The sequence below is a fragment of the Lepisma saccharinum genome, chromosome 11, assembly GCF_977018435.1.
Source record: "Lepisma saccharinum chromosome 11, izLepSacc3.1, whole genome shotgun sequence".
Taxonomy (NCBI): Eukaryota; Metazoa; Arthropoda; class Insecta; order Zygentoma; family Lepismatidae; genus Lepisma; species Lepisma saccharinum.
This window is the reverse complement of record NC_139239.1, coordinates 82,487,751-82,515,548: the sequence shown is the minus strand read 5'-3', so window position 1 is coordinate 82,515,548 and position 27,798 is coordinate 82,487,751. Positions and strand designations below refer to the sequence as shown.

General features: G+C 37.2%; 1 protein-coding gene across 1 annotated transcript in view; it reads right to left on the bottom strand.

Annotated features, from left to right (window-relative positions):
- Positions 1 to 27,798, bottom strand: part of LOC145995340 (uncharacterized) — a 124,784-nt gene that overhangs the window by 75,334 nt on the left and 21,652 nt on the right. The window contains exons 3-4 of the mRNA XM_083131953.1: positions 17,515 to 17,615; positions 3,187 to 3,271 (exon numbers count right to left, since the gene is read on the bottom strand). Of these exons, the coding sequence (XP_082988079.1) occupies positions 3,187 to 3,271; positions 17,515 to 17,615 (186 nt within the window). The remainder of the gene's footprint in view (positions 1 to 3,186; positions 3,272 to 17,514; positions 17,616 to 27,798) is intronic.

Genomic DNA, 27,798 nt, shown 5'->3' with positions numbered 1-27,798 from the left:
AGAGTTGCAGTGAATCACCATAGTTTTCTCCAAATTCTCCATTGTAAATCTGTGGCGATTATCTCTAAACAGCATCTTATATTGTGAGAAAGATCGCTCCACGTCACAAGAAACAATTCTTGCATATTTGAAGCACGAAATGTCACTAACGCTGAAGTTTTCCAAAGCTTCTTCTTCCTCTACTTCACCTTCCAAAACACGTGCAATTTGGCACAAAGTTTGAAAACCTTGGTTTTTCCCAAAAATTTCCGTACATTTAGACATTAGCACTTGTGAGTTAGATCCAGTGAGTTCTTCCAGTTTCGTTTCTACTATACGGACTTCACCCACGGAAGCTGCCAAAGTGTTCGCGGACGATTCAAGCTTTCGTATGGAATTAGAGAGAAAGGATAGGTTTGTTGAGATGTATGTCAATTCGACTTTTAAGGAGGGATCCTTCAACAGTTCTTGCAGAATTTCTATAGACGATGCGTCTTCTTTGTCGAGATCGTTTACAACAGATACAAAATTTTCAAAGTTCTGGGCATAATATACAGCTGCATCCAACCAAGTGCCCCACCGCGTAACTACAGGTGTAGGGGGAAGGGGAACCTCAGGACATTTTTGTTTAAAAATGTCTATTCTTCTAGGCGACTTGATAAAAACTTTCTTCCCATTTGAAACCAGTTTATCGACGTTGGGATAAAGAGCTCTTATCTTTTCACATATTCTATGCAACGCATGAGCCACACATGTAACGTGCACCATTTTGGGGTAGCTAACGGCAAGGCCTACTGCAGCTTTTTTCATGTAAGCTGCAGCATCTGTCACTAGGAGAAGAACATTGTCAAATTTTATGCCTTCCGGCCACAATAGCTGCATTGCTTCGTTAAAAAGCCTTGCTATCGTTATATGTGTAGCCCCAGCTAGCTCTCTACACACTAGCAAATAATTTATCGTTGAGACATTTACGTCATTATGTAGCACTCCCACAATCACATTTCCCACTTTTCTACCGGTGGAGTCTGTAGTTTCGTCAATACATACCCAAATATTTTGATTCGCACATTGTGAGCGAATATGTTGTAAGGTTTGCTCGTAACACCTGTGCAGATACGTTTTTCGCAACGTTGATTCGTCAGGCGGTTCGAAGTTCGTATATTTCGAGAGAAAGTTTCGTAAATCAGGGTTCTTTAATTTGAACAGTGGAATATCTGCGGACACAAAAGCTCTGCACAAGTCCATTGAAAACGCGGACAATTTCGACGGTTCCCCAGAAGTAGATGGAGTTTGTTGCCCGATAAGTGCCTGTCTGCCGCTCAAACGTGAAGAAGCAACAACATGCTTGTTGCTACCTAAATGCTGCGTAATTTGCGAACGTTGGTCAGCTGCGATAGATTTACCACACGGTTGGCAAAATAACACTTTGCCATCAGTTGAAAACACATCCTTATATTCTTTACAGAACTGTTGCAAACGAGATGAAACACTTTCCTTAACTTTTGGCATATCGTACGAGAAAACACCTACTGCTGCACAAGCACCGAATCAGAACATGACAAAAGCAGAAACACTCTCGAAGCTCTGCATTACGTTGTGCGTTTGCCTCATCTGGGTAATATTTTCCCCCAGTAGGATCGTAGACGAGGCGCCAAAAGTCTGCCAGCGAGCTTGTTCAAAGACAAAACAAACCTAGCACTCTCGATATGAAAGAGGTGCGGATAATAAACATTTTTCCTTGGAGGATTTCGAGGTAGCTGAAGTCAATGAGCGATTTTATGTATGTAAAATAAAAATTCGCAAAATATGTATTTACATACGGAAAACTGGAAAATATGTGTTTTTATGTAAAATAAAATTTGCTGAGTTGACATATAAGGCTATGATCAGAATTTTGGCAAAAAACGAGGGTCTCTGTCTTATCGCAGAAAAAACATTTATTTACCTAAACTTCCGTTCCCTAGTTATATATCAAGGTATTTCATACCCGTCTCCCACATTGAAAGGCAACCGTTACTGTTCAAGACACGAACTCAACCTGGATCGTTTTCTATTGCACAATCGGCATTTTTGCCAATTTGTGACGGTGGTGTTAGCCCCATCCCAGTTTTATCACCAAATCTCTGTCACCATTGCGTAGTAATGCAATCTTACAATTTGCAATCCATTCTATTTGTTAAAGCATATTTGAAAATAGTTTCAAATCTTAAAGATTTCTTATGTCACGATTAATTTAGATAACAAACTTTGAAACATGAAGGAACAACAAGTGTCTCCAGTGTGGCCAGCAAGTCTTCATGGATATCACTCCCAATTTCTTGTGGCATCGATTCACACAACTTGGTTGGCAATTCTCTCTATTTTGATCAACAGGTTGCACTTCCCGCCATTATGTGCAAGAATAGAAAAGTCAACTAATTGGCGTGTAGTTTACAATGCAGTGTACTCTTTTTAATTGGAACTCCAAAATAGTTCGATTTATCCAAGATTTGAATTAACATAAACATCACGTCATTAAAAATGGTTTCAAGGGGAATAAACTTCTGTTGAAATTATCCAGTAATTCAAATTATCCAAGTTCGAATTAAAGAGGGTCCACTGTATAGTCATTCAAAAGATAAATGATGGTGTGTACCAAATTTCACCTCCTTCTCACCCCTTCTTTATGGTCAGGCTCAAAACTCTTCACATGTCTCCTCGATGGCTCAGTGATAGCGTCGTCGCCTTTTAATAAGGGGGTCCCGGGGTCGATACCCGGTGGAGGCACATAGTGATTATTATCTCACTTTAAACTGTAGGCCCAGTCCCGATTCGCCATATTGTGCATAAAGTGGACTTAAAACACCAACTCAATCAATCAAAACTCTTCAGGCAGGAGAAAATTGCCGTGCATAGAGAGTAATTGAAAAACGTCTTGAAATTCCCACCACTTTACACCCTACTCGAAACACCAATTTTTCATTGTGTATTAGGGGCTTTGACGAACTTAACAAGGGCAATTTCTCATAACAAGCAGGTAATTATTGCAGGTAAGCATGCTGCGACTATTAAAATATACCATTAAATGAATTTCTTCACAGCTACACACTCAGCCCAGAGTTTTTCTATCGAATAGTCAATTATTTAAAATATTATTATGTATTATATTACATTCAAGTCGATTAGTTCCTTAACTTTTGACTTCACGTGGAGAATACCATAACTTACCTTTGCCTTGTTTTTCTTTTATCTCGTCAATGCATTTTGACATCACCATATTTCCATGCCTTGGCATCCCTTGACAGCACCATCTCTAAGTGAAATAAACGAATATTTTTAAAACTTTGCATTAGGCCTACTGATGAAGTTTACAACTCCAATGTAAAATATAGTACACTAATAGTAATATAAAGATAAAAATAGTGTTATGAGAATAAACTACCAATTATCTTAGTATTACATCACAGATAAGGGAATATGCCCTTATATACCCTTATCTGTGATTACTAGACTTCGGATTTTTAGGTTCTAAAATATGTGCTTTTAGGTTCAAAAAAATGTGCTTTTAGGTTCCTAAAATAGGTTCTAAAAATCCTGAAATAGGTTCTAAAAATCCTAAAAAAGGTTCTTAAATTATGCTCGAAAAATCCTAAACTAGGTTCCAGAAAACATAAAAGGGTACAAAATTCCTGAAAACTACTGATTAGATACATTCGTTTACATTACATCATTTTCAAAACTATCCACAAATTATTGTAATACTATGTTTGTGCTGTTAGCAAAAGTTACTTGTTGACATGGAAAATGAATTACGTATTATTTGCTCACTTAGAATCCCTGAGAATTATTCGTGAATGATTAGCTCCGGGAATTATGCGTGAATTTTGGTAAAACATGAAAAAAAAAGTACAAGGGGATGTTTTCTCTATTCAATTTTTTTTCTCCGCAGACGTGAGAAATTGCAAATTTTATTAGTCCAAATCCCATTAAATTTATACATATTTATAAATGCCTTGAGGCAAGTTTCTCTCAGTTTAGCTTTTATTTTTATTTTTGTCGAGGAGGAAAAATAAAGCTGTATGGAAAAGAAAATAAAATTTTCTCAATGCGTTTACTTTGTTAATGTCTTATGCAAAACAATTCATGTGACAGACGGAAGATTATTACAAAATTAGATTAAATAAGTTGATTAGGTAATTTTTTAGGGTACATTGGAGTACATTCTATGGAAATTCCTTCATAGTCACTTCAATAAAAGAGTGGAATGAACTCCCCCCACCACTGACTTCAGGGGAGCTCCATCCTGCAACACACAAAATAAACCTAAAGAAGCATCTACTGTCCCTACAATATTGCCTGGTTTTGTCTTTTCTGTAATGAATGGGAATGAGATATTGGTTTTAGTTTTAGTTTTAACTCTGTGGTAAACGTATTCTAATTGTGATCTTATAGTTTACTCTGTACCTTCAGTACATTAATTGTTTACATTATAAGTATGAATGTTCTATTTTTTTTTTTTTATTCTTTCTACTGCAACAATGATTTTTAAGAAGTGTAAAGTGTCAATTGTAATATGTTTTTTTAAGGGTTTGTTGTAAGAACGGCCCGCGAGGCCGAAACACGCCCCCTCAATAAAGACGATATTATTATTATTATTATTATTGCATAGACCGTTTATATTGTTAATATATTTGTGTGTGTGGGGGGGGGGGAGGGGTCGGTTGTGAGAGTCGCTAATACGTAAGGTTTGAATAGAGAAAACATCAGCTTTTATCCTTGAATGTTTGGAATGTTCGCCTCGAAAATCGGAAAATGTTCTTGAATTTTATCATGGTCCTAGTAACCACCCTTAATCTTTTTTCATGTTATCCACAGTCAAATCCCGCCTTTTGTCTGTGAGGATAATTTTATGTGCTGAAAATTATCTTTGAACAGAAACAGTCAGTGGTGCAAATTTGAATGCTGAAACATTACTTCGGAAGGTTTGAATGCCACAAAAGGGCCGAAGAGACGAGAAAGTGAGCAAAACCACAGGGATCAGAAGTTTGCACTTTGCACTGTGCAGGCAGGAGAGGTGATTGGGTGCCAAAACTGGAAGGGGGGAGGAGGGACAAGGATAGTTTACTTTCTTAGTAGACCAGGCTTAGCATTAAGAGTTCTTAGTGCGGGGTCAAAAAGTAGGGGGGAAACTGCCCCTTCTAATCGCCGCCATTGTGTACAGGTAACAGTGGCGTCAGACATTTTGCTTTGTTCAGAACTTTGAAAAACATCGTAGACTTGCAGGGGGCGAAACCGACAGAGAACATGTTTCAAACACGCCAGTCATTGAATTACTTCATTACCAAAGCGATTAAATACATCTGTGAGCTATACAAATCCTGTGAAACCTAAACAAATATACATATAAACCTAAAGAAGGTTTAATTTAGGCACATATACCTAAAATAGGCTATAACAAGCAAAATAGGTTATTTTAGGCGCTATAAAACTTCGCAGTTCTTGCACTTTTAATGGAACGCTGACATAAATTGTTATTTTTTTATTTAATTGCAAAGAAAAACATAGGTTAAAAATCTAAAATCTGAGGTCTTGTGATTACATTATTACGAGTAGTTCAACTCCATATTTACCAATACTACCTACTATCATGTACAGTATAGGGCGAGCCATACAGTTCACTAGATTTTCAAAAAGGTATATGTTACTGATTTCCAAAACTATTGTTTTTCAATTATTAAATTAATTAGATTTACCTCTCTGCAAATAGATGACGTTTGTTTCCATGGTATTCGATAACAATTTACAATCCTATTTTCAATAATAACTTAAAATTTTTAATTTTTAATTTTCTTGTCATGGAACAAGTACTAGATTCTATTAAGAACAAATAAAACACATGAAAGAAGGTGTTCCTTTTAGTTTTCGAGCTGCTGAAAACGAATCTGAACTGGGTTTTTGTCCTACACCCTCAGATTTAGAAATAATGCCAACCTTTAGACCCCGGCCAAAATTTGAAAGAAATCGCAGAGCTTCATGTTGGCGGCCTTTGTGTCCCTCTACTTATTATCCCAGAATCATAAATGATACATGGGTGGAAAGCTTATGGAAAAGAGATTCAAACGAAGTAGATTTTGGATCCATCACGCCCAATTTGTAGAAGAAGAAGAAGAAGAAAATAAGAAAATTGAGGAAAAAGTTAAATTTTGGAGAACTTGAGGTAAGTTTGCTACACTTACAGTTGCGCTACGCTTATATATTAAGTTGGTTAACTGAAGTTATCCTGTAGGACGAATTTCAATGAAGAAACATATGTAAGGTATACATATTGAAATATACAGGGTGAGTCAAAAGTCCCTGACCACCCCTTATAAAATTAAAGGGAGTGTAGATTGCAGCAATGGACATTTCCACTCAATTTTTTTAAAGCAATTTTAAAAACTACACCCTGAGGAAATGACTCCTGCAATTTTTTGCGTTTCTCTGCGTTCAGTTTAAAGAGAAAACCAGACTTCCAAAGTTCCGAGGCTAGCGTTGCGCTGAAAAACAAGCCCCGCCATGTTAATACGTCACTACTCAGAGAGAGTTCGTTTGTCGTCTGCTTCGAGCGTCCAGTTTACTGGTGGTAACCCACAGAGAACCAACGTGTACGGCAGTTTTGCAAATCTGTGTAGATTTAATAATGGAAGAAGGAACGATAATGGAAGGGAAATCTATGCATCATAATGGTGATTCTTCTTTTAAATATCCCTGCTGCTCACGTGAAAGATAAACGAAAGAGTTCTGCTGCCTGCGTGTTTTCATCAAGTCACGAGAAAACTATTGCTTGTAAAATTGGTTACTGACCAAGTTTTCAAAAATATATTTTAAACTTATATTAATCAAAATTTACCATAAACCATGTAGTGCAAAATAAGAATTTTCACATTCTTCACTTTACTTATAACGCCTATTTTTACTTTCTTTTCCATCAAGCAATTTCAGTCTGTGTTTCATTTCTGTTACGCAAATTATGATAAAATATTTTTGTGCAGATAAGAGAAAATACACTGAGAAGATTACATCAGTTGCACAGTACATTTCAAAGCTAAGTTTATGTGTAATTATTACAAGGAAATAATGTATATAACATTATATCACATACTGAAATATTTTTTGAATTTTGTACTGCGAAAAAAGCTGCCTCATCTCTTTCCCCGAACGCATTAATTAATTGGTTCCCAACCTCATCACTAGGGATCCTATCGAGACGAGACTTGGCAGTCTTGATTTCGTTCTCGTTGAGAGTTGTCTGTGTCGTGTTTATTTGTAAATGCCTCGTTGACAGTCTCGTCTCGGTTTCGGAGGGCAATTCTCGTTCTTGTTTCTAGTCTCGAAAAAGATAGAATTGACAACTTATGCAAAGGGTTATCGTACAAACTTTCACAGTACATTGTGATCATAAAGACAAAACAACTTTTCTTATTTTTTTGTTTGTTTGACTCCTCCTTTCGACGCTATGAGCCTTCTAAAACTGGATATTATCCTGCTTATACGTGTATAACCAAACTTCCGATTCAGAATTACTACGAATGAACTGGCGTTGTAATTATTATACACAAAATTCATAATTTAACTGAGGAACTCACATGTTCCAGGTTTGACTCTCGAGCTGGGCATGACTGTTCCTTTGTGAATGTCCTTTCATTGAAGTTGAAGTTGTTCGGAGTAGGAGGGGGGGGGGGGGTTGCTCGAGCCTTGGGGACAGTAGGCCTAAGGGGCTATACTTCTATTGTTAACGTTAGTGTTGCTCACGAGACGAGACATTTCCCGTCTCGAGACGGGAAAAGAGAATGTTTCGAAATTAGACGGGACAGACCAAAGTTTCGTCTCGTCTTGTGGGCAGGTTGGGTGATACTTAGATTGTGCTGGTTGGTGTTGGTGGCAGTGGGATGGGGGAGTTTCTCCTGCACCCAACTTCGATTACTGCTCGTAGTCATTGTCGCAATTACCCAAAAGTGGGAAGAAATGTGACAGTAGAGAAGATACATACTAACAATATGACGGAAAAGCGACATAAAAGTAGGATAAATACATAAATTTGCCATATATATATTAACTGAAGAAAACTGCCGTTTACTGCAGGAAATTTAAAAACTCCGCGAACTTTTTTTTTTTTTTTTTTTTTTACCATATCATCTCTTATATTGAAGAAATTGGCGTGTAAACCCGAGTGTTCTAAACGCAGTGTGAGGGGGCCTCCCCGATGGCGCAGTGGTAGCGTCCTAGCCTTGTAATCAAGGGTACCCGGTGGAGGCACATAGTGGTTCGGATCCCACTTTAAAAACTGTAGGTCCAGTCCCGATTAGCCTTACTGTGCATAAAGTGGACTTAAAACACCAAATCAATCCAATCCAATCCAATCTAAACGCAGTGTGCGAAATCCAAGGGGAATCCCTCCCCCACCAATCTCTTCCGGGGAGGAGAGTTTTTGTTTTAACAAGAAAGATAAACAATTAATTTGGGATTCGAATATATTTGACTGGAATAATATCGAAAACGTACAAAAGGAACGGACATCAAAGAGCCTCATCCCTAAGGACACTGAACACAGCTATCCCCAGAACACAGAAATAAGACCAACTTGTTATTTCTTCTCCATTTCTTATCGGCTTTCGTTAGCAACCGCGAAGTATATAAATATATTAATAAAACACGTATTAGCATTTATATGTGGATTATTTTATACAGGAAACTATTATCTTCTCTTAATGTCTCTTAATTTTTGTCCCTCCCTCCTTAGGCAAATCATTGTTCATAGCATCAGTAGTAGCTATATTAAAATCTTCAATTTGCAATTACATTTTGAATGAAGGACTATCGATATAATATATTGTATAATTTTATTTAATTATTTAATAATTGACACTTATTTAATGACATTATATATACGTGTGTGTGTGTGTGTGTGTGTGACTGTCTGCTGCTTCCCGCCCAATCTGCAGTGATTTCGCACCCTGTCTAAACGTATTGTTATTTTAAAAATTGCGAAGAAAATATGACGAAAATAATTGTAATTCCAGAAAAGTCATTTTTGTAACAATAATTTATTGCCAGTCAGAACCTATGTATTGGCAATGAACAACGCTGTTCACGTGTTCAGCCATTGGCTGTTACCTTACCAGTACTGCTTTGTCAGCCTAATGAAAACCCTCTACCGAGTGGCTGAATTATAGTAAATACTGCTATACTGTTAGGGTATAATTCATATCCAACAAATGTAGCACACATTATTTTTGCACTGGAAGTTATAACAAGATACTTGTTTTACGCAGTAAGAAATGACTGTCCCTTGCACGGCCCATGCTAGTTTACGGGACGAGCAGAAGCCCTACCTGCAAGCATTTCTAAAGGATGACGTCAGGCCTGTCTAGTCTGTGCAGAGGACATTTTCAAATCAGTGACGTAGGAGGTGAATTTCAGTAGTGTTTGAAGGCGTGTATCTAGAGAACCAAAACAAATATCGCCGAGATATTTTGCACATTTCAGTTTGGTGTCATTATCAGTAAAATGAATATATTTAAAACGTTTTTCATGTCATAGTGGAAATGTCTATTGGTCATGGTAGTAATATGTTAGGCCTAGGGTAGAAACTTTTTGGTGCATGTCATGACATCTTGGATCCAACTTAATTTCTTTAAGTGAGAATGAGCGGCATGTGGGGTATGGTTTTGGGCTAGAATTTCACCAGGAATTGAGTGGTGAAGTCAGATTTATCAAAGCTTTAATGATAAGGAAGTTATGGACTTATGAAAGTTGCACAATGTGTTCAATATGGTGTTCTTCTTGTGCTATGCACATGTTGAGACCGTTCTCCCATGCTCTGTGGACACGGAGTAATATCTCAGGTGTGATTTGTTCACAGGCATCCAGTATCCATTGCTCCAAGTGACCCACATCCAACAACTTTTCGGCATACACGATTGACTTCACATGATCCCACAGGTAAACATCGAGTGGTGTTAAATCTGGTGATCAGGGAGGCCATTCCACTGACCCACGTCAACCAATTAATCGAACAGGGAACTGGAGGTTCAGATAGTGACGAATCTGTCGCCCATAATGAGGTGGTGTCCCATCCTGCTGAAAATATTAGAGGAAGCTGCCATCCTCCGTCAAAACTGACGGGAAAATGTGTTCATGTAACAACTGCAAGTAGCCCTCTGCATTGAAATTGTCATGAATGAAGAATGGGCCAATGATACGTGTCCCCCAGATCCCGGCCCACACCATAACCTTCCCAACACCAACTGTATTGCTCGGATCCCTCTACAACGGGTTCTCGGAGGACCAATAACGAATGTTCTGTTTATTCACTTCCCCATTCAAATAGAAATTTGCTTCATCAGAATGCAGAATATGCAGTGCGAAGTGTGGGTCCTGGCGAATTTGCTCCACAGCCCATTCACAAAACTGCATTCTCCTATCCACTGAATTCATGGTGAAATTCTAGCCCTAAGCCATACCCCACATGCCCCCCCCCTTCTCATTTAGAGAAATTAAGTTGGATCGAAGATGGCGGTCACCAAGATTGCAACTATACTCGACACTGAATATATATTGTGCGCGAAGGATGAGCAGACCTTAACACAATTTTAAAATTAAATTGCAAGTCCTCAGCTCTCAACTGGGTTTCATAATGTTATTATACTTACATTGCAAGAATTAAACAACACAACTCAACTTCCTAAATATTATTTCACTTTTAAATCATGCGATACAAACTCATTTTTTTATTTTTAACACAAGACATTTAAGTCAATTTTTTACATATAACAAAAACGAATCGAAATCAACAACTTACAACAAATATCGACATTTATACAGCGTTCTTAATCTGAATGGTTCCCCGTTAATTTTATAAACTTGTACACAATAGCAGTGGCGTAGCGTTATAGTACGACCCAGATTTAAAATTTCAAAAATGCTAAAATGCTGTGATTATAAAGTAAAACGTGACTAATTTCAAATATGTTTGACCTTCATGGCATTATAATAGCTATTTTTCGCGATCCGCTTGCAACGCTCCACTCTCAACACTCGTTCTAGCATCTCTTTTCAATGCCTTTCCCGGCCGGGAACCGAGCAGGTTCGGCGTACAGGACTCCTATATTCCTTGCTGCCTTTATGGAGGAAAGCTTCCATTTCTACAGCACGCGCGTAAATGGGCTCTCTTACGCTGGCGTACGAGAGGTCTACCGTGATTGGTTCATGTGACCCTTCCTGCCTTCTGAAGCAGACGACAGCGGTAGCATTCCTACCCGGTTCTTCGCTCTCATGCAACTCGTGCTATGTGATGCTACAATACGCAATATTGACTGACGTAACTTTACCAATCTCAAATATACTGCTTCTTAATGGTCACTGCATTGTATGATTTATCGCACGAACAGCGATGTGCATTAGAAACTAAAAGATCAACACAGTTTTTGTCAAATAAGTTGGTGAAGTCCTCGTGGTAGAAATTCAGCCTGTTGCTGCTCTACCACTTAACCCGCAAAACTATTAATTTTTTTTATTGTATTTTTTCGTTATTATCTAACTGCTTAATATTGTGTCAATGGAAATGTTTAGCATTCATTTGAAAACTCTTAACATCGAATGGTCTCTGGACAAAATTATTTTAAAATGTTTATCAGCATTCTCAAGATGTAATAAACAGTGGTCTGAATTACTAATCGGCACTGTTACGTCAGTAGAGTGTACGATATTTGGATCATCCACTCTGCTTTGCACAGTGCGCCAAGACGACAGAGGTCCCTGGTTCAAATCCCAGCGTGAGCATAGGTGTTCTTTGTCAGTGTTCCTTCATCAATATCATCACTCATATTCATATTCGCGATTAACCAAAAGTGGTAGAAAAGCGAAGTAAAATAAACCAAATCAATGAGTAGTTGGATCAACCACAACAATGACGTCTGCTGTTGTTCAAAGGCGCTTGTGATTCAGGTAGGTTTTCTAATGACTTGCGTCATGCAGAAAGGTATAAAACACCAGAGTTCAAAACATTTGTGGCATAGTGAGGCATCTAATTGTCTATCTAAAACATGCATGGATGATGTTTTATTGAAAACCCAGCTGACTTCAGGCAAATAAACAATACCTGTGGCGACTAATACCATAAGTAAGTTATTAAGCAAGAAAGGGCCGACCCTTCCTTCGGACTTGGTGTTCCCACCCGAAATGTCCATGCTACGCCACTGCACAATAGGAATAAGATAAATATTAGTTATTTGTGAATGTAGAAGACAGTCACAAGATGGCGGACGTTGTCATGACATGCACCAAAAAGTTTCCCTCTACGACTAACATATTAATACCATGACCAATTGCTGCAATCTACACTCTCTTTCATCTTATAAGGGGTGGTCAGGGACTTTTGTCTCACCCTGTATATTGCAATATGTATACTTTGCGTATGTTTCTTCATTGAAATTCGTCCTACAGGACAACTTCAATTAGCCAACTTAATGTATAGGTGTAGCGCAACTGTAAGTGTTGCAAACTTACCTCAAGTTCTCCAAAATTTAACTTTTTCCTCAATTTTCTTATTTTCTTCTTCTTCTTCTTCTACAAATTGGACGTGATGGATCCCAAATCTACTTCGTTTGAATCTGTTTCCCATAAGCTTTCCACCGAGGTATCATTTGTGATTCTGGGATAATTAGTAAAGGGACACAAAGGCCGCCAACATGAAGCTCTGCGATTTCTTTCAAATGTTGGCAGGGGGTCTAAAGGTTGGCATTATTTCTAAATCTGAGGGTGCAGGACAAAAACCAAGTTCAGATTCGCCTCCCCCATGGTGCAGTGGTAGCGTCATTGCCTTGTAATCAAGGGGTCCCGGGTTCGATACCCGGTGGAGGCACAAGTGGTTCGGATCCCACTTTAAACTGTAGGTCCAGTCCCGATTAGCCTTACTGTGCATAAAGTGGACTTAAAACAGCAACTCAAACCAACACAAAACAAGTTCAGATTCGTCTTCAGCAGGTCGAAAACTAAAAGGAACACCTTCTTTCATACAAAAAGAAAATTCAAAGTTTAATTTTGTTGACCAGTGAATCGTTTCCAAGTACGTTCGCAAAACATTTGTTTGGGTGTAATGTTTGTTCTAGAAAAGAAAACAAAATGTAGATTTTTAATCCATTCTCACCCTCTTTAAAGCTAGATACTTTAGGCACAATGCTGAATTATTATTTCGGTTGTATTATGATTTTCTTTCTTGTAGCCAACGAATATACAGCGTATTGCAATCTGTTACATAGTAGAAATACGAAAAACTGAAGGGGAACTCCGAAGAGAGGGGGATAGAGAGAGAAAGAGAGAGAGGGAGGGAGAGAGAGAGAGAGAGAGAGAGAGGGGGGGGGATATCGCCTCGGGGCTTACTTACATTGCGTCACTTATGTACCTCTTCATGGTAACTGCGACGCAGTGGCGGAGATTGGATTCCAAAACTGGGTGGGTGTGGGGCAAGGTGCCAAAACTGGGAGGGCAAGGAGAGTTTACTTTAACTTGGTAGATAAGGTTTAGTATAGTGTGGGGGCAAGAGTAACAAAAAGTGTAAAATATAATACACTAATCCAATATATATATAGAACCAATCCCACCACTCACTCAGTGACTGACTGACTCACTGACATAAATGTTCTCCATGAAGGAAGCCCCGGAGGCGAAATATGCCCGATTACGACCCCCATGAAATCGTCCCAAAAGGCCGAGAAAATTAAAAAAATCGCTCAATCGGCCCTTCCTTAAGGGTGAAAATGCCCTTTTTCACGTCCTTAGCAACTGTTGCCACGGGCATTTCATTTGCACACATTGTTTCCTTCAATTTTTAATATAAAGCCCCAATCCCACCACTGACTGTCTCACTGACTCACTTACATAAATGTTTTTCATGAAGGAAGCCCCGGAGCCAAAAAAATGCCCCATTACGACCCCCCCCCCATGAAATCGTCCCAAAAGGCCGAGAAAATTTTAAAAAATCGCTCTATCGGCCCTTCCTTAAGGGTTAAAATACCCTTTCTCACGTCCTTAGCAACCGTTGCCACGGGCATTTCTTTTGCACAAATGCTGATTCACGTTTTCATTGTCTAGCTACATTATATTTCTCACATATCACACACAGATGAATGAACTCCTGGTTTTGAAATGGTGTCTCAAACAAGGGTGACATCTACACAAGAAGAAGTTTCAGCTCAGATACAATTACTTATATATTGTTATACTTAATGCGAAAATATCTACATCGTGCTAGTTTTAACTAAGCTAATTGGTGACATTCACGATGACATTTGAGAGAGAGAGAGACTTGCTTTCTCGATCACGATCAACAAGTCACAGGGGCAGTCAATCTATTAGGTAATGCGGAGTGGATTTAAGATCGCCATGTTTCTCCCACGGACAACTTTAATAGAAGATTGGGATAAATAAATACCCGGGCAACACCGGGCAATCAGCTAGTGGTTATATAAAGCTAAAAATAGTGTTATGAGAATATAACTACCAAATATATTAGCATTATATTATTACAATTATATGATTACCATTACTTCAACGACACCCCTAATCGCCGCCAATACTGTGACGATGAGAATGATTAATGGGTTGGTTGATGGGACAGATAAGAGCACAACCACAAATCCATGCTTTAGTGAGAATTCGATCCAAAAATTCCATAGGCTTAGTATATCTCGATGAAATTTTACCCCTTCTCTCCCCTAAAGCTATCACTGATCTAAGTAAGTGGCAGGAAATAAGTTTATAATATCATTAGTAGAACCCGGAAGTTCAGGCATTTATTTTCGTTAAAATAGGCAGGCAAAAAGGCATTTATAATGTGGAAAATAGGAACTAAAAATGAAAAAAAGGCAAAATAAACCGAAAAAAAGGCACATTTGGAAGTCGCTTACTTTTTATCTATAATTTCTGGCAAAACATTAAAATCTACATTTGGAAGAGCATTTCAATTTTCTCCGTCTTGATTGCACATAACTACAAGGAATTTTTTTAAAGTTCTCAACATTCATTGATAGTCGTCTGTCAGAGAGAATGTTTTTCGTAGTAGAAAATGATCTTCCCACTTCGACAGAAGTTATTGGAGCATACATAAAACAAGCTAATGTAGCTGGACTCATTTCGGTAACAGCATTTTCACCTTTTAGAATAACACAAATTGCTTTCAGTTGTTTCAAGTCTTCATTTGCACTCACTACCCGTTTGCATTTTTCCGCAACAGCTGACCCCTTTTCTCCTGGCACTTCCATCATCTGCTGCATAGATTCCTCGTAGATTTTCATGGATGCTATAATTGTAATTGTCTCTGGCAATGCACCATAATGTGCAAAAATAAACTTGAATAGCACAGGAGTTTTTTCACTTCACGAATTGAAGCCGCTTCATTTTCTGGAAGAGCATCGATCACCTCACTGATTTTTTGAAGGTTGTTACCATAATATATAGCTGCTGATATCCAGGTTCTCCATCTCGTCAAGACTGGTAGCGGAGGTAAACTAAGCTCAGGCGCAACTTCCTCAAATTTTCGGGTTCGAGAGGGAGATTTCAGGAATATCTTCTTTGTGTTCGAAATCAACCTGTCCACTTCAGCAGTCAATCATGCACAAGGAAATGTTAACCAAAAGGCAATATCCTAACTCAGCATGAAATACTTTTTCTCACACTTTTCTCCTTCAGCAATGTTGAAACATGCGTGAGTTCAATATTACTTAAATAAGGCGAAAATTATTCACATAATAAACGGAAGAAAAATAAATGCCAACAACGTTTTTAGGAGAAAAATAATTTATATACACATTTTTTTTTAAAAAAAATGTCAAATTTCATTGAAAAAGGCAAAAAAAGGCATTATAATTACAAGTAGGCAGTGAGGTCCCAAATAGGCAAAATAGGCAAAATGAAAAGGCTTCTAAAACATTCGAAACAACATAAGAAACGTATATCCGGAAAAAAATTATCAATATATGCAGTAGGTAAAAAGAGGCATTTTGCCAAACTTCCGGGCCCTAATCATTAGAGTAACCGTCAGAGTCAGTGGCGGCGATTAGGGGGGGGGGCGTGGAAGGGCAGTTGCCCCCCACCCCCACACACCTTATGCTAAACCTTATGCATCAAGGAGAACTAAACTCTCCTTGCTCCTCCAGTTTTGGAATACAATCGCCGCCACTGGTCAGAGCCTTCTGAAAAACGGTGTCGACTGAATACGTACAAACGAAAAATGTCCCGGCATCTTCCATAAACTCTAATGCCGACTCCATACACTCTCACCTGCTCTGTTCTAATCTGAATATATTTAGTGCTCGAATTAAACTTTTGCTTTGGAGAAGAGGACTGCTCTAGTTTATGCAGAGAAACTATATTCTCTTTTAGAGGGAAATAAATGCATATTATTATTATTATTATTATTATTATTAACATTTACTACAATAAAGCAATGTATATAATGCAAAATAACACATCCATATTTTCACACAAATACTGTATGAGTCATTCCATGCGAAATCAATACAGCCCACAACCTGACCATCTCCGATTATCATGAAATTTGGGGAGTTGGAAATATGCATGGAAATTAGTAAATAAGAAAATGTTGAGTCTAATTTGTCCCGTAATTGTAAAATTATTCATGGTCGAAGTTCGCAGAAATTGCCCTTTCTGAGTTCGTTTATCTATATTAAATGTGCTGTAACTCTGCTCCTATTTGACCTAGAAAGCTGAAATAAAATTTCTCTGTGCAGGGAATCGAACAAGCTTTCCAATGATATTTAACAAGCCCTCGCATAAAAAGACAATTTTGTCACGTGACCTTCATTTTTACCTTGAAAATCTCAAAACATGCCATCGCCAAAAATCGTGAAATAAATATATTTGGCCCACCATGCTGTACTCTAAAACATATGAAAAAAATAAACTGGGACTGGAATGGGATCAGAAGATACAAAATAATATGTATAACTATGTGACTGATAAAGGCATCATTACAATGTACTGGGGTGAGTCAAAAGACCCTTTACACTCCATATAAAATGTAAAGGAGTTATGCTGGGTACAATTGATCATGATAGAAATATGTTATATACATACATACATGTTGTAGAAAAACAACTTGAAAAACGCTTGGTTGCTGGTAGATATATAAACAAGTAACTTTTCCTCATAACCTTTACCTCTAAAGCGCTATATAAACACACACACACACACACACACACAGATATATAGGATCGGAAAAGATGAAGATCATGATAGAAAAATTTTCACTCGGGCCGTGTGCACCATCGTTTTTACTTTGCTAGATATACAGTACAAATATCATGTTACCAGTAAGGACATTATATTTGATAACTGTATGCTATTAGTGTAGAAGGTTAATTTGGAAAAGCTAAAAAGGAAAACAGCACTTGTGCAAAGGAAATATTATTACATTGAGATTTCCAATAACTTTTAAACCATTTGTGAACAACTTTATTGGATATCTAAATCGACACAAATAAGTCATTCCTAACTCACCGTAAGTGATGATCTCTTCTGTCTTGTAAAACCATCACTTGGAATATCGTCTTCCAACCCGGATGTCATATCATCACCCAACGTATCCAAAGCAGACAATTCTGAAATATATGATTCAAAGTTATCATAAGTTTGTCAAAGGTAAACTTTTATTTATCAGGGTAATACAAATCTATCCCCTAGCTCGTCCCTCTATCAGGCCAAACTGGAACGGCCAAGGGGAGAGGTACAATTTTCAATAATGCAATTAAATATATGTATTGTATACAAGTAGTTGTATTTACAATATAACTATTTCGAGAAATGATGAACCCCCCTCAGGCAGATTTCCTACACTTAAAACTAGCTCAACATGAGCATATGAGCTTTTTGCTCAAGTGTGGAACCCTGTCTAATCCAAGATTTTTGTAAAAATGCCCTCGAGAATTTCCTGTGAAATGATGAGCCCCCTCAGATTGATTTGGCTACACTTACAAAAGGCACTTTTGTGAGATTGTTGTCCATAATCCTGTCAAAAATATGCCCCTCTTGATATTTTTTTTGGCTACACTTAAAACTAGGCCACCCACACCCACACCTACACCCACACCCACCTATATTTACTTCCGGTCTATTTTTGGCTATTTCTACCCATTTCTGCCCACTTCCGGTCCACTTCCGGTCTATTTCCGGTCTATTTTTGGCCATTTCTACCCATTTCTGCCCACTTCCGGTCCACTTCCGGTCTATTTCCGGTCTATTTTTGGCCATTTCTACCCATTTCTGCCCACTTCCGGTCCACTTTCGGTCTATTTTTGGCCATTTCTACCCATTTCTGCCTACTTCCGGTCCACTTCCGGTCTATTTCCGGTCTATTTTTGGCCTATTTCTGGTTTATTTCTATTGCATCATGTTTTGCAACAAATTATTACCCAATATTATGCAATAAATTATTAGGGATGTGTTGTTTTCTGATTGGTTGGTTATGACATAATGTGATTATGTGTTATATTCTGATTGGCTTATTGTTTCAGATATTTTCAATGCGGTCCGTGCTTAGGCTATATAAAGAGATTTTGCATTGCATATCAGCCAGTATTGTGAGAGCTGTTGAAGAGAAAGGGTGTGTTGTTGCAGTGCTGCTCATATTTTTTAAACACAAAAATATTGCAGATTTGTATAAATTGAATTACAAATCTATTTGATTTAATATACAGAATTTTTGACAACCTGTCATAGGTTTATTAAGTATAGAGTTTTGATTTGAACCCCAAGAAATTTTATATAAATACCAAAGCCAAAAATATTAACACACATACACACACACACACACACACACACACACACACACACACACACACACACACACACACACTGCTGAACCCAACTGATATTTTTTATTAAGCATAGAATTTTGATTTGAATCCCAAGAAATTGTATATAATAAACAACAACAAAAATGCCAAGTCAAAAATATTGTAATCAATGCAAAAATAATATAACCAGCCCCAATTGGGCCAGGCACCAAAGGAATTGTAATCCAGACAAATGCAGAACTCCCACAAAAATATGCCCTAAATGCCATAGAAAATATAGTCTGGAATATTTCACATATAAACATAAAGGTACTTGCTCTGCACAGTCATCAATATTGCCCCCACAACCATCTACATCTGGTCTGAAAAGGAAGCATGAAGCACCTGTTAATGCTGGACCGGCAAAACAGCCACGCTATGAACCCATCCATAGCAGTTTTAATAGCCAATTAAGGGATTACCGGTTTGTATCAGAGCCAAGATGTGACATTAAGAATTTTTTGAACAGTATAAATTCTGATGTGCAGGCAATTCTAAATACACAAAATGGCTCTTATAAGCTGTCCCTCAAATTGTTTACACAATATAAGAAGCCAAATGGCACAAAATGTACACAGCCCCACATAACAGAAACTGTACCGGTATATTCAAATGCAAATTCAGACAAAATAATAAGCAGTTTGATAGATCAATTGAATATTAAACACTCTGAATTTGCTGGAAAAGAGTCTGGATGGAGCCTATGCGGATCTCCACACAAGTTATATGTTAATATTTCTGAATTCAGCCCATTACAAGGATCTACATATCTGCCATTACCTGCTAATATTAAAAACAAACAAGCCGTGGTTAACATAAAAAATAATGATGATAAATGCTTTTTGTGGTGTATTTTAGCTGCTTTGTTTCCAGTTTTAAGGAATCCTGAAAGAATAAGTTATTATAAACAACATGAGCACGATTTTGATGAGGCAATGGAGGGTTTAGAATATCCAATGTCTATTCAGAATATTGATAAATTTGAAAAAAAGGCCAGGCATATCAATGGCAAACAATTATCTATTAATGTTTTTATTTGTTCTACTGGCCGTGGCAATTGCTTGATAGAACCTCTCAGAATCAGTACACTTGATGATGAATCTGCTATTCCGATTGATTTGCTCTTAATTGAAGAGGATGGTACATATCATTACACTCTGATACACAGTCTTGAAGCTTTAGTGAGAACACAACTAGACAAATCCAATACAATATTCAAGTTGTGCAGAAGATGTTTAACTGTATTTGATGGTCAAAAAATGGTGAATAGGGTTCGGGAAGTAAATGCAGAAATTGCTAAAAACAAGTTAATTGAACATTTAAAATACTGTAAAAATCATAAACCTGTTCATATGGTGATGCCCAATCCAAGAGAAAATTCAAAATTCAAAAAGTTTGAAGCCTTGTTGGAACACCCAGCATATATAGTCTGTGATTTTGAATCAAATCTCAAACCTCTTGCATTCTGTAGCCCAGACCCTGAGGAATCTTCAATTACAGCATATCAATTACATGAACCTTCCAGCTTTTATTATGTGATTGTACAGGATGGTGTAGTTAGTAAAAAAGATTCATACATGGGAGCAGATGCCATCAAAAAATTTGCATATAGAATAGAAAATGAGTGCCATGACATAGCATCTAATATCTTATTAAAATCAAAACCTATGTTGCCTTTAACAGAGAAACAGATTGAAGATTTCAACAATGCAGAAAAATGCCCGGTATGTGATTGTAAATTTTCAGATATAAATATCAAGGTGAAACACCATTCCCATACAGATGGTAAATTCAAAATGGCCCTGTGTAATAGCTGTAATATTAAGATCCAGAGACCAAAATTTGTCCCCATATTTTGCCATGGTGCATCCAATTATGATTTTCATCATTTGATCAGGTAGGAGGGGTTTGACAAACAGAATTTAAATATTTTAGCTGAAAATGATGAAAAATATATTGCTATTAGCAAAATAATTAAAGTTAATGGTGTTCCTATTCACATAAGATTTCTTGATTCCTACAGAATTTTATCTGCTAGCCTGGCTACACTGGCCACTCAATTATCTGATGATCAATTCAAAATCACATGTGCCATGTTTCCAAATCAGGACCTGAAATTAATTAGGCGGAAGGGTGTATATCCATATGACTATGTTACAGATTTTTCTAAATTTGATGAGTGTTCTCTGCCACCACAACAAGAGTTTTACAGCAAAATCAGAGGACCTGGAATCACTGATGATGATTATCACCATGCCCAGTTGATGTGGAACAATTTAAAATGCCAGAAATTTGGTGATTATCACAAGGCATATTTAAAACTTGATGTCACTCTCTTAGCTGATATACTTCAGGCATTCAGAAAATCTTCTATGCAAAATTATAGACTGGATCCAATATATTTTTACAGTGCTCCGGGCTTAGCATGGTCTGCAATGTTTTTGAACACTAAAATGCAATTGGATCTGATCCAAGATCAAGACATGTATCTGTTTATGGAGCAATGTATAAGAGGAGGCATGGTGCAATGCTCTCAGAGATATGCCAGAGCTAATAACAAATATATTCCTGATTATAATCCAGCATTGCCATCAAATTATATACTGTATGTAGATGCCAACAGCCTCTATGGTTATGCTATGATGGATAAACTGCCATATGCAGGGCTTGAATGGGTCGAAGATTTTAATATTGAGAATCTTAAGGATTTTGATGACAGTAACTATGGCCTGTTCTTAGAGGTTGATCTGACAATTCCTGATGATTTACACAACACATTTTCTGATCTGCCCCCAATTCCTGAGGTTCAGTGCTCACCTGGCTCTAAACAGAAGAAATTGATGATGACACTGGAGCCAAAACAGGGTTATGTCATATATTACAAAAACCTCCAGTTCCTGATGCATCATGTTGTTCAAGTGACCAAACTTGGCAAAGTTTTGAGGTTCAGGCACTTAAAATGGTTGAAGCCATATATTAATACAAACACAGAGCTTCGAACATCTGCAAAAAGCCAATTTGATAAGGCCTTGTTTAAATTGATGGTCAATTCTGTGTATGGCAAAACTATTGAAAATGTCAGAAAACATACCGATGTTAAAATAATTACTGACCCCAGCCTGAGCAAAAAATTGGTTGCAAAGCCTAATTTCAATTATAGAAGAATTTATGATGAAAATATGGCACTTTTCAACATGAAAAAAACAAAAATTAAGTTTGATAAACCTATTTATGTAGGGGCTGTGATATTGGAATTGGCCAAATTACACATGTTAAAATTGTATTATGATGTGTTGAAACCTTTTTATGGTGATTGTGTAAAATTGATGTACATGGACACTGATAGTTTTGTTCTTGATATTCAAACAGAAGATGTTTATAAAGATATGTCACAGCCTGAATTGCTTGAATATTTTGATACCAGTGAACATTCCAAAATTCAACCCCACAACAAAAAGGTGCCTGGCAAGTTAAAAGATGGAACACTTGGTGATGTTATTGTGGCATTTGCTGGGTTAAGGGCCAAGATGTACAGTTTTGAAACATGTAGTGGTGTTGTTGCCAAAAAGGCCAAGGGCATTGGCAGAGTGACTGTGGAAAAAGAGCTCCAATTTGAAGATTATAAAAATTGTCTCAAATCCCAGAGTTAATCAGAACATCAGAATCCAGAATTCAGAGTGTGGATCACTTATTGACTACAAATGTTGTAAGAAAAGTGGCTCTGGACCCACATGATGATAAGAGATGCATTTTGTCATGTGGCATACATACTCCACCATGGGGTCATTGTGATTTGAAAAATGGCAATCAATGCTCAATTACAGAGCATGATTTGAAATAAATAAACATGCCTATGAACTTATTTGGGTTCAAAAAACAGGCTATTATGGAGCTGCCAACACCACAACCCTCTTCTGATATGATATCTAAACTAAGTGATTTGTTAATTATTCATCTGAACAGCATACTTACAGATATTGATGATGAAACAGGTAAAACATTGTACATATTTAACAATAATTTAAATTATTACCAATTACCTGTAGGTGGGCAATTGCAATTTATTACAACCCCTGAGGGTAATGTCAAGATTTCAATAGGGAGAAATATTTATAGAATTAAGCACTCAAACATGGTTTCTGGCACTGTATATACTGTTTCTGCTGGTGACTGCTTATATATTGAAGTCCCGGGATCATATGACAAGCTTATACCCTTTTTTATAGAATTAAGAATTAGATATTCAATAATAAATAATCGCTAAAACAAAAAAGCCTAATGATATATTTGGCCATACAAGACATGAAGATCACAGTGATGAGATTTTGATGCTTGATGTCAGAGTCAAGAAATTAAGAAGTGATTTACAAGCTTTACAAACCACACTCAATGCCAGTCTTCAATTAGAAATTACAAATTTGCAATCACAATGCATGGACCCTCTTCTTAAAATTGATTGTGAACTCAAATTGCTGCTTCAGAAATATACTGATTTGGCCACATTGGATAATTTTCAAAGTTTAGAAGAAGCTGTAGCAACTCTTCAAGCCAAATTTAAGACCCAGGCCACCAACTCTGAGCAATTGAAACAACAATTGGAAGAGCAAATAAATAATGTCCAGGCACAGCTCCAAACAATTGTCAAAAGCATAAAATCACAAGAAGATTTTGATCTAGTGATTTGCACTCTAAAGGAACAGATACAATCATTACAGATACCTAATCTGGACCCCTTGAACAATGCCATAACCGAGGTTAAAGAAAAAATTGAGACACTTGAAAATTTTATGAACAACTTGCCATCTTCTGATGCTTTGAATGCAATAACTCGGAGTGTTGCCAATATTAAGCTGCAACTTGAAACATATGAAGATTTTGGAAAAAATTCAAAGTACCATAACCCATCTTGAGGGTACAATAGCAGCAGTGCAAAGTGATTTGGCAAATGTACAAGAATCTCTAGAATCCCGATTGCCTGGGATTGTAGATACCCTTGTAAGTGTCCTGCAACAAATCACAAAGCTTGAAAACCTCAACACTGAATCTGAGCTATCTTATTTTCATCACTTGATCGATGATATCCAAACAAAGCTTGAAATTTTACAACAATCAACACCCACTCAGGCAGATATAGCCCTGCTCCAAATGCTATGCAAAATGTGGCTGATGCTTCTGAATTAAACAATGTAAAATTGGCACTTGAATCTTTGCAGAATACTGTATCAAATCTGCCTACATCACAGGAACTTAAAAATATTAAGAGAGCTGTGAATCGCATATTGAAATCAGAAGATATCAAGAATATCCAGACAGAGATCAAACAACTTACTCAGACAGTGGCCACTCTACCAACGAATCAACATATTAATGAATTGCATGCCCTGTTTGAGAATATCAGAAGACAAGTCCATGATCTTACTGCTCAAAATTCAAAATTGGCAGTTGTTGAAAATTTACAGCAAATTGTAGCTAATATCAAGACACAGCTAGGGACAATGGAATCCAATCAAGCAAATGCTTTGTCTGTTTTTGCCACCCAGCTTCAAGAAATTGTGCAACAATACAAAAAACTTGTTGTGGACATAAAAATCAAGCCAGGCCATGATGATGTTGTTAGAACTATCAATGAGCACCTTGAATCTGTAACAAGTAGATTGCTTACAGCAGAAAAAGAAATAACAGGCATAATCGAGAATCCAAAACATACAGTAATTCTTGAATTGTACAGCATCCCCAACAAAGAATATGATTCACCATTTACACCAGGTGGCAAAATATATATGCTGTCCCCTGCACAATTTTATTACCAATTTTTGTTGGGGACACATTGAGACCAATCAAGATCAAATATTGGCTTCAACCACAGGCACACCACTACCCTACCTTATCAATAACAAATGCTGATAACAAAGTGAAAATCACCAGTGTAGGATTAGAGGATTTTACAGATCCCAATACATTAGAAACAGCATATGTTGAAGATGATGGCTCTCTGGAATTTAAAATACAAATAGGGGACAAATTATATTTAGAAAATCCTGTAGTATCAGCTGCTGAACACCCCATAGTTGCAATATTCTTGTTTACATATTATGTCTAGACAAATTATTGTTGATGAATTACACAGACAAGCCAGACATAATTTTAAGAGACTGCCAGTAGTCATAAAAGGCATAGATGATTTATGGCAGAGCGACTTGATTGAGATGGCAAGTGGACAGCTGAAAAACTTAGACAAAATCAACAAGGGCTACAAGTATCTATTCACTGTAATAGACACATTTTCAAAATTTGCATGGGCTGTGCCACTCAAATCCAAGACTGGAAAATGTGTTACAGAAGCCATCAGGACAATCATCGATCAGAGTGGAAGATCACCGCGCTATTTGCAAACAGATAGTAGCAAAGAATTTTATAATTCTGAGTTTCAACAATTTATTAAAAGCCAGTCAATACAACATTACTCGAGTTACAGTGATCTCAAGGCCTCAATTGTAGAGAGATTCAACAAAACCCTAAAAAATCTTATGTATAAACAATTTACACTTCAAGGTAATTATAAATGGTTCAGTATTCTTCCAGAACTTCTACATAAATATAACAACTCGGTCCATTCCACAATCAACATGAAACCCTCTGAAGTAACTTCATCTGATGAGCAAAAATTGATCAGCACTGTTTATTATCCTAGATACCAGCCAACAACAAGAAAAGCCAAATACAAGGTGGGGGATCAAGTAAGAATCAGCAAATATAAGCACTTATTCAAAAGAGGCTTTACAAGAAACTGGAGCACCGAATTATTTACAGTGGTTCAAGTTAAACCTGGGACCCTTAACACATAAATAATAAAAGACCACCGAGGAGAAATTCTCAAAGGCAGGTTCTATGAAGAAGAGCTCAGCAAAACTAAACAGCCTGACACATATCTCATAGAAAAAATCATCCGCAGAAAAGGCAAGAAGTTACTTGTCAAATGGCTAGGACTCCCAGAACACAGCTGGATCGATGCAGACAAAATAATAATATGAACACCTGGGATGTTATAAAAAGGCTGCCAGAACCTGAACAGCAGATTAAGAGAAATGGAAAATTGCTGCCTGATAATATTAGGTGTCTTATTGTTGGACCATCTGCATGTGGTAAAACTACACTAATGGTTGATAATTTTTTATTGGCACCCAACTGGTTAGACTGGAAAAACAGGCACTTATATGTCTTCTCTAAGAGCTTGGAACAATTAAAATATCAGCAGCTGATGAAGCTATATGATGGATTGGATATTGCCACTTTTGAACCAGATGTTAAGCCACTTCATGACTGTCTCGATAATTCTGTTGTTGTGTTTGATGACATTATACTGGATAATCAAAACAAGGTTAGAATTTTTTTTACACAGGGCCGACACAAAAACATTGATTGCTTCTACCTGGCACAGACTTTTTCAAAAATACCCAAGCAGCTGATCCGAGACAACAGCAATTTTATATGTGTGTTTCATCAGGATCATACCAACCTCAAACACATACATGATGAATATGTAGGTGGGGACTTGAGCTACAATAATTTTTCTAAGTTTTGCAGCAGGTGCTGGAACCAGGACAGTTATGGGTTTGTCACAATTGATATGACAAGAACACCTAATACTGGCAAATACAGAAATAAAATCAACAATTTTCTTGACATTGAAACATAAATAAATAACCATGAAAAGGCCAATCATTGATGATCTTAAATTAAGAGATTATCTTGTAAAAAGATTTAAGGGATGGAAATCAGAGAACCGAGGAATTTATGAAAAACACAAACAAACAGAGCAGCCTGTTATTGATGCTATTAGTGAATTAGGTAAAAATATCAAAACTGTTACAGAGCAAAATCAAAATTTGATCACAGAGCTTGTACCTGTAGCTGCAAGAAACATTAGATTATCCATTCACCCCACTTTCCAGTATTCATACACCTAGTCCTGTTGGTCCTAGAAGAATTGAAGCTACTCAGGATCCTATTGAATTGGGTCTTCTTGCTCAAAAATATTTAAGCACATCTAAAGACAACAAAGATGAGGTTTTTGGCTTATATGCTGACACAGAGCATGATGGTAGCATCATACATAGAATTGGCAATTTCAGAGTAACATTTATGGGAGATGATCTGATTGTATATTCAGAATCTCGTCTTGGAGAAAAAGGTGCTTTTGTTAAGTATCCTGGAACACCTGGATTGTGGGAACTGATGACGAGGAAGAGACCTGGCAGCTATACAGATCAAGATTATGAGCATTACAAAGAAATATTAATAAAATCAGATGCTCTATACCAGAACAATGATCCCACACAAAAAAGAGTCAAGTCGAGCAGTGGAGCAAAATACAACAATTTAATCAAGCCCATATGGTCACAGATCAAGACTGGCAGTGGAATCAAACAATACAACACCCTGCCTAAAGAATTTGTGTGGGTTGATGATGTCAGGAAACTTGTAGATAGGTTATTGGTGATAGCTGGGGAGGAAAATGCTGGCAACCACAATTTTTACAATGAAAAGGTTGGAATTATGGACATGATAAGCACCAAATTGTCTAATTTTATAGTGAATGACACTAAGGGGATTGGATATCTTATAAAAATTATTAATACTCTACCACCTAAATTTTGGAATATTTCCGAGGGTCGGGGGCTTGTTAATGACATTATAAACAAGCTGCCATTTGAACTACATATTCCAGGTTATCAGTATTGTGGTCCAAACACAAAATTGGACCATAGATTAAACAGAGGTGATCCTGGTGTTAATCCCCTAGATGCTGCTTGTAGAGACCATGACATAGCATACAACACACATTCTGATCTTGACAAGAGACATGTTGCAGACAAGAAATTAGAAGAGGCTGCATTTGGTAGATTTGTAAGCAAAGATGCTTCTTTAAGTGAAAAAATAGCAGCATTGG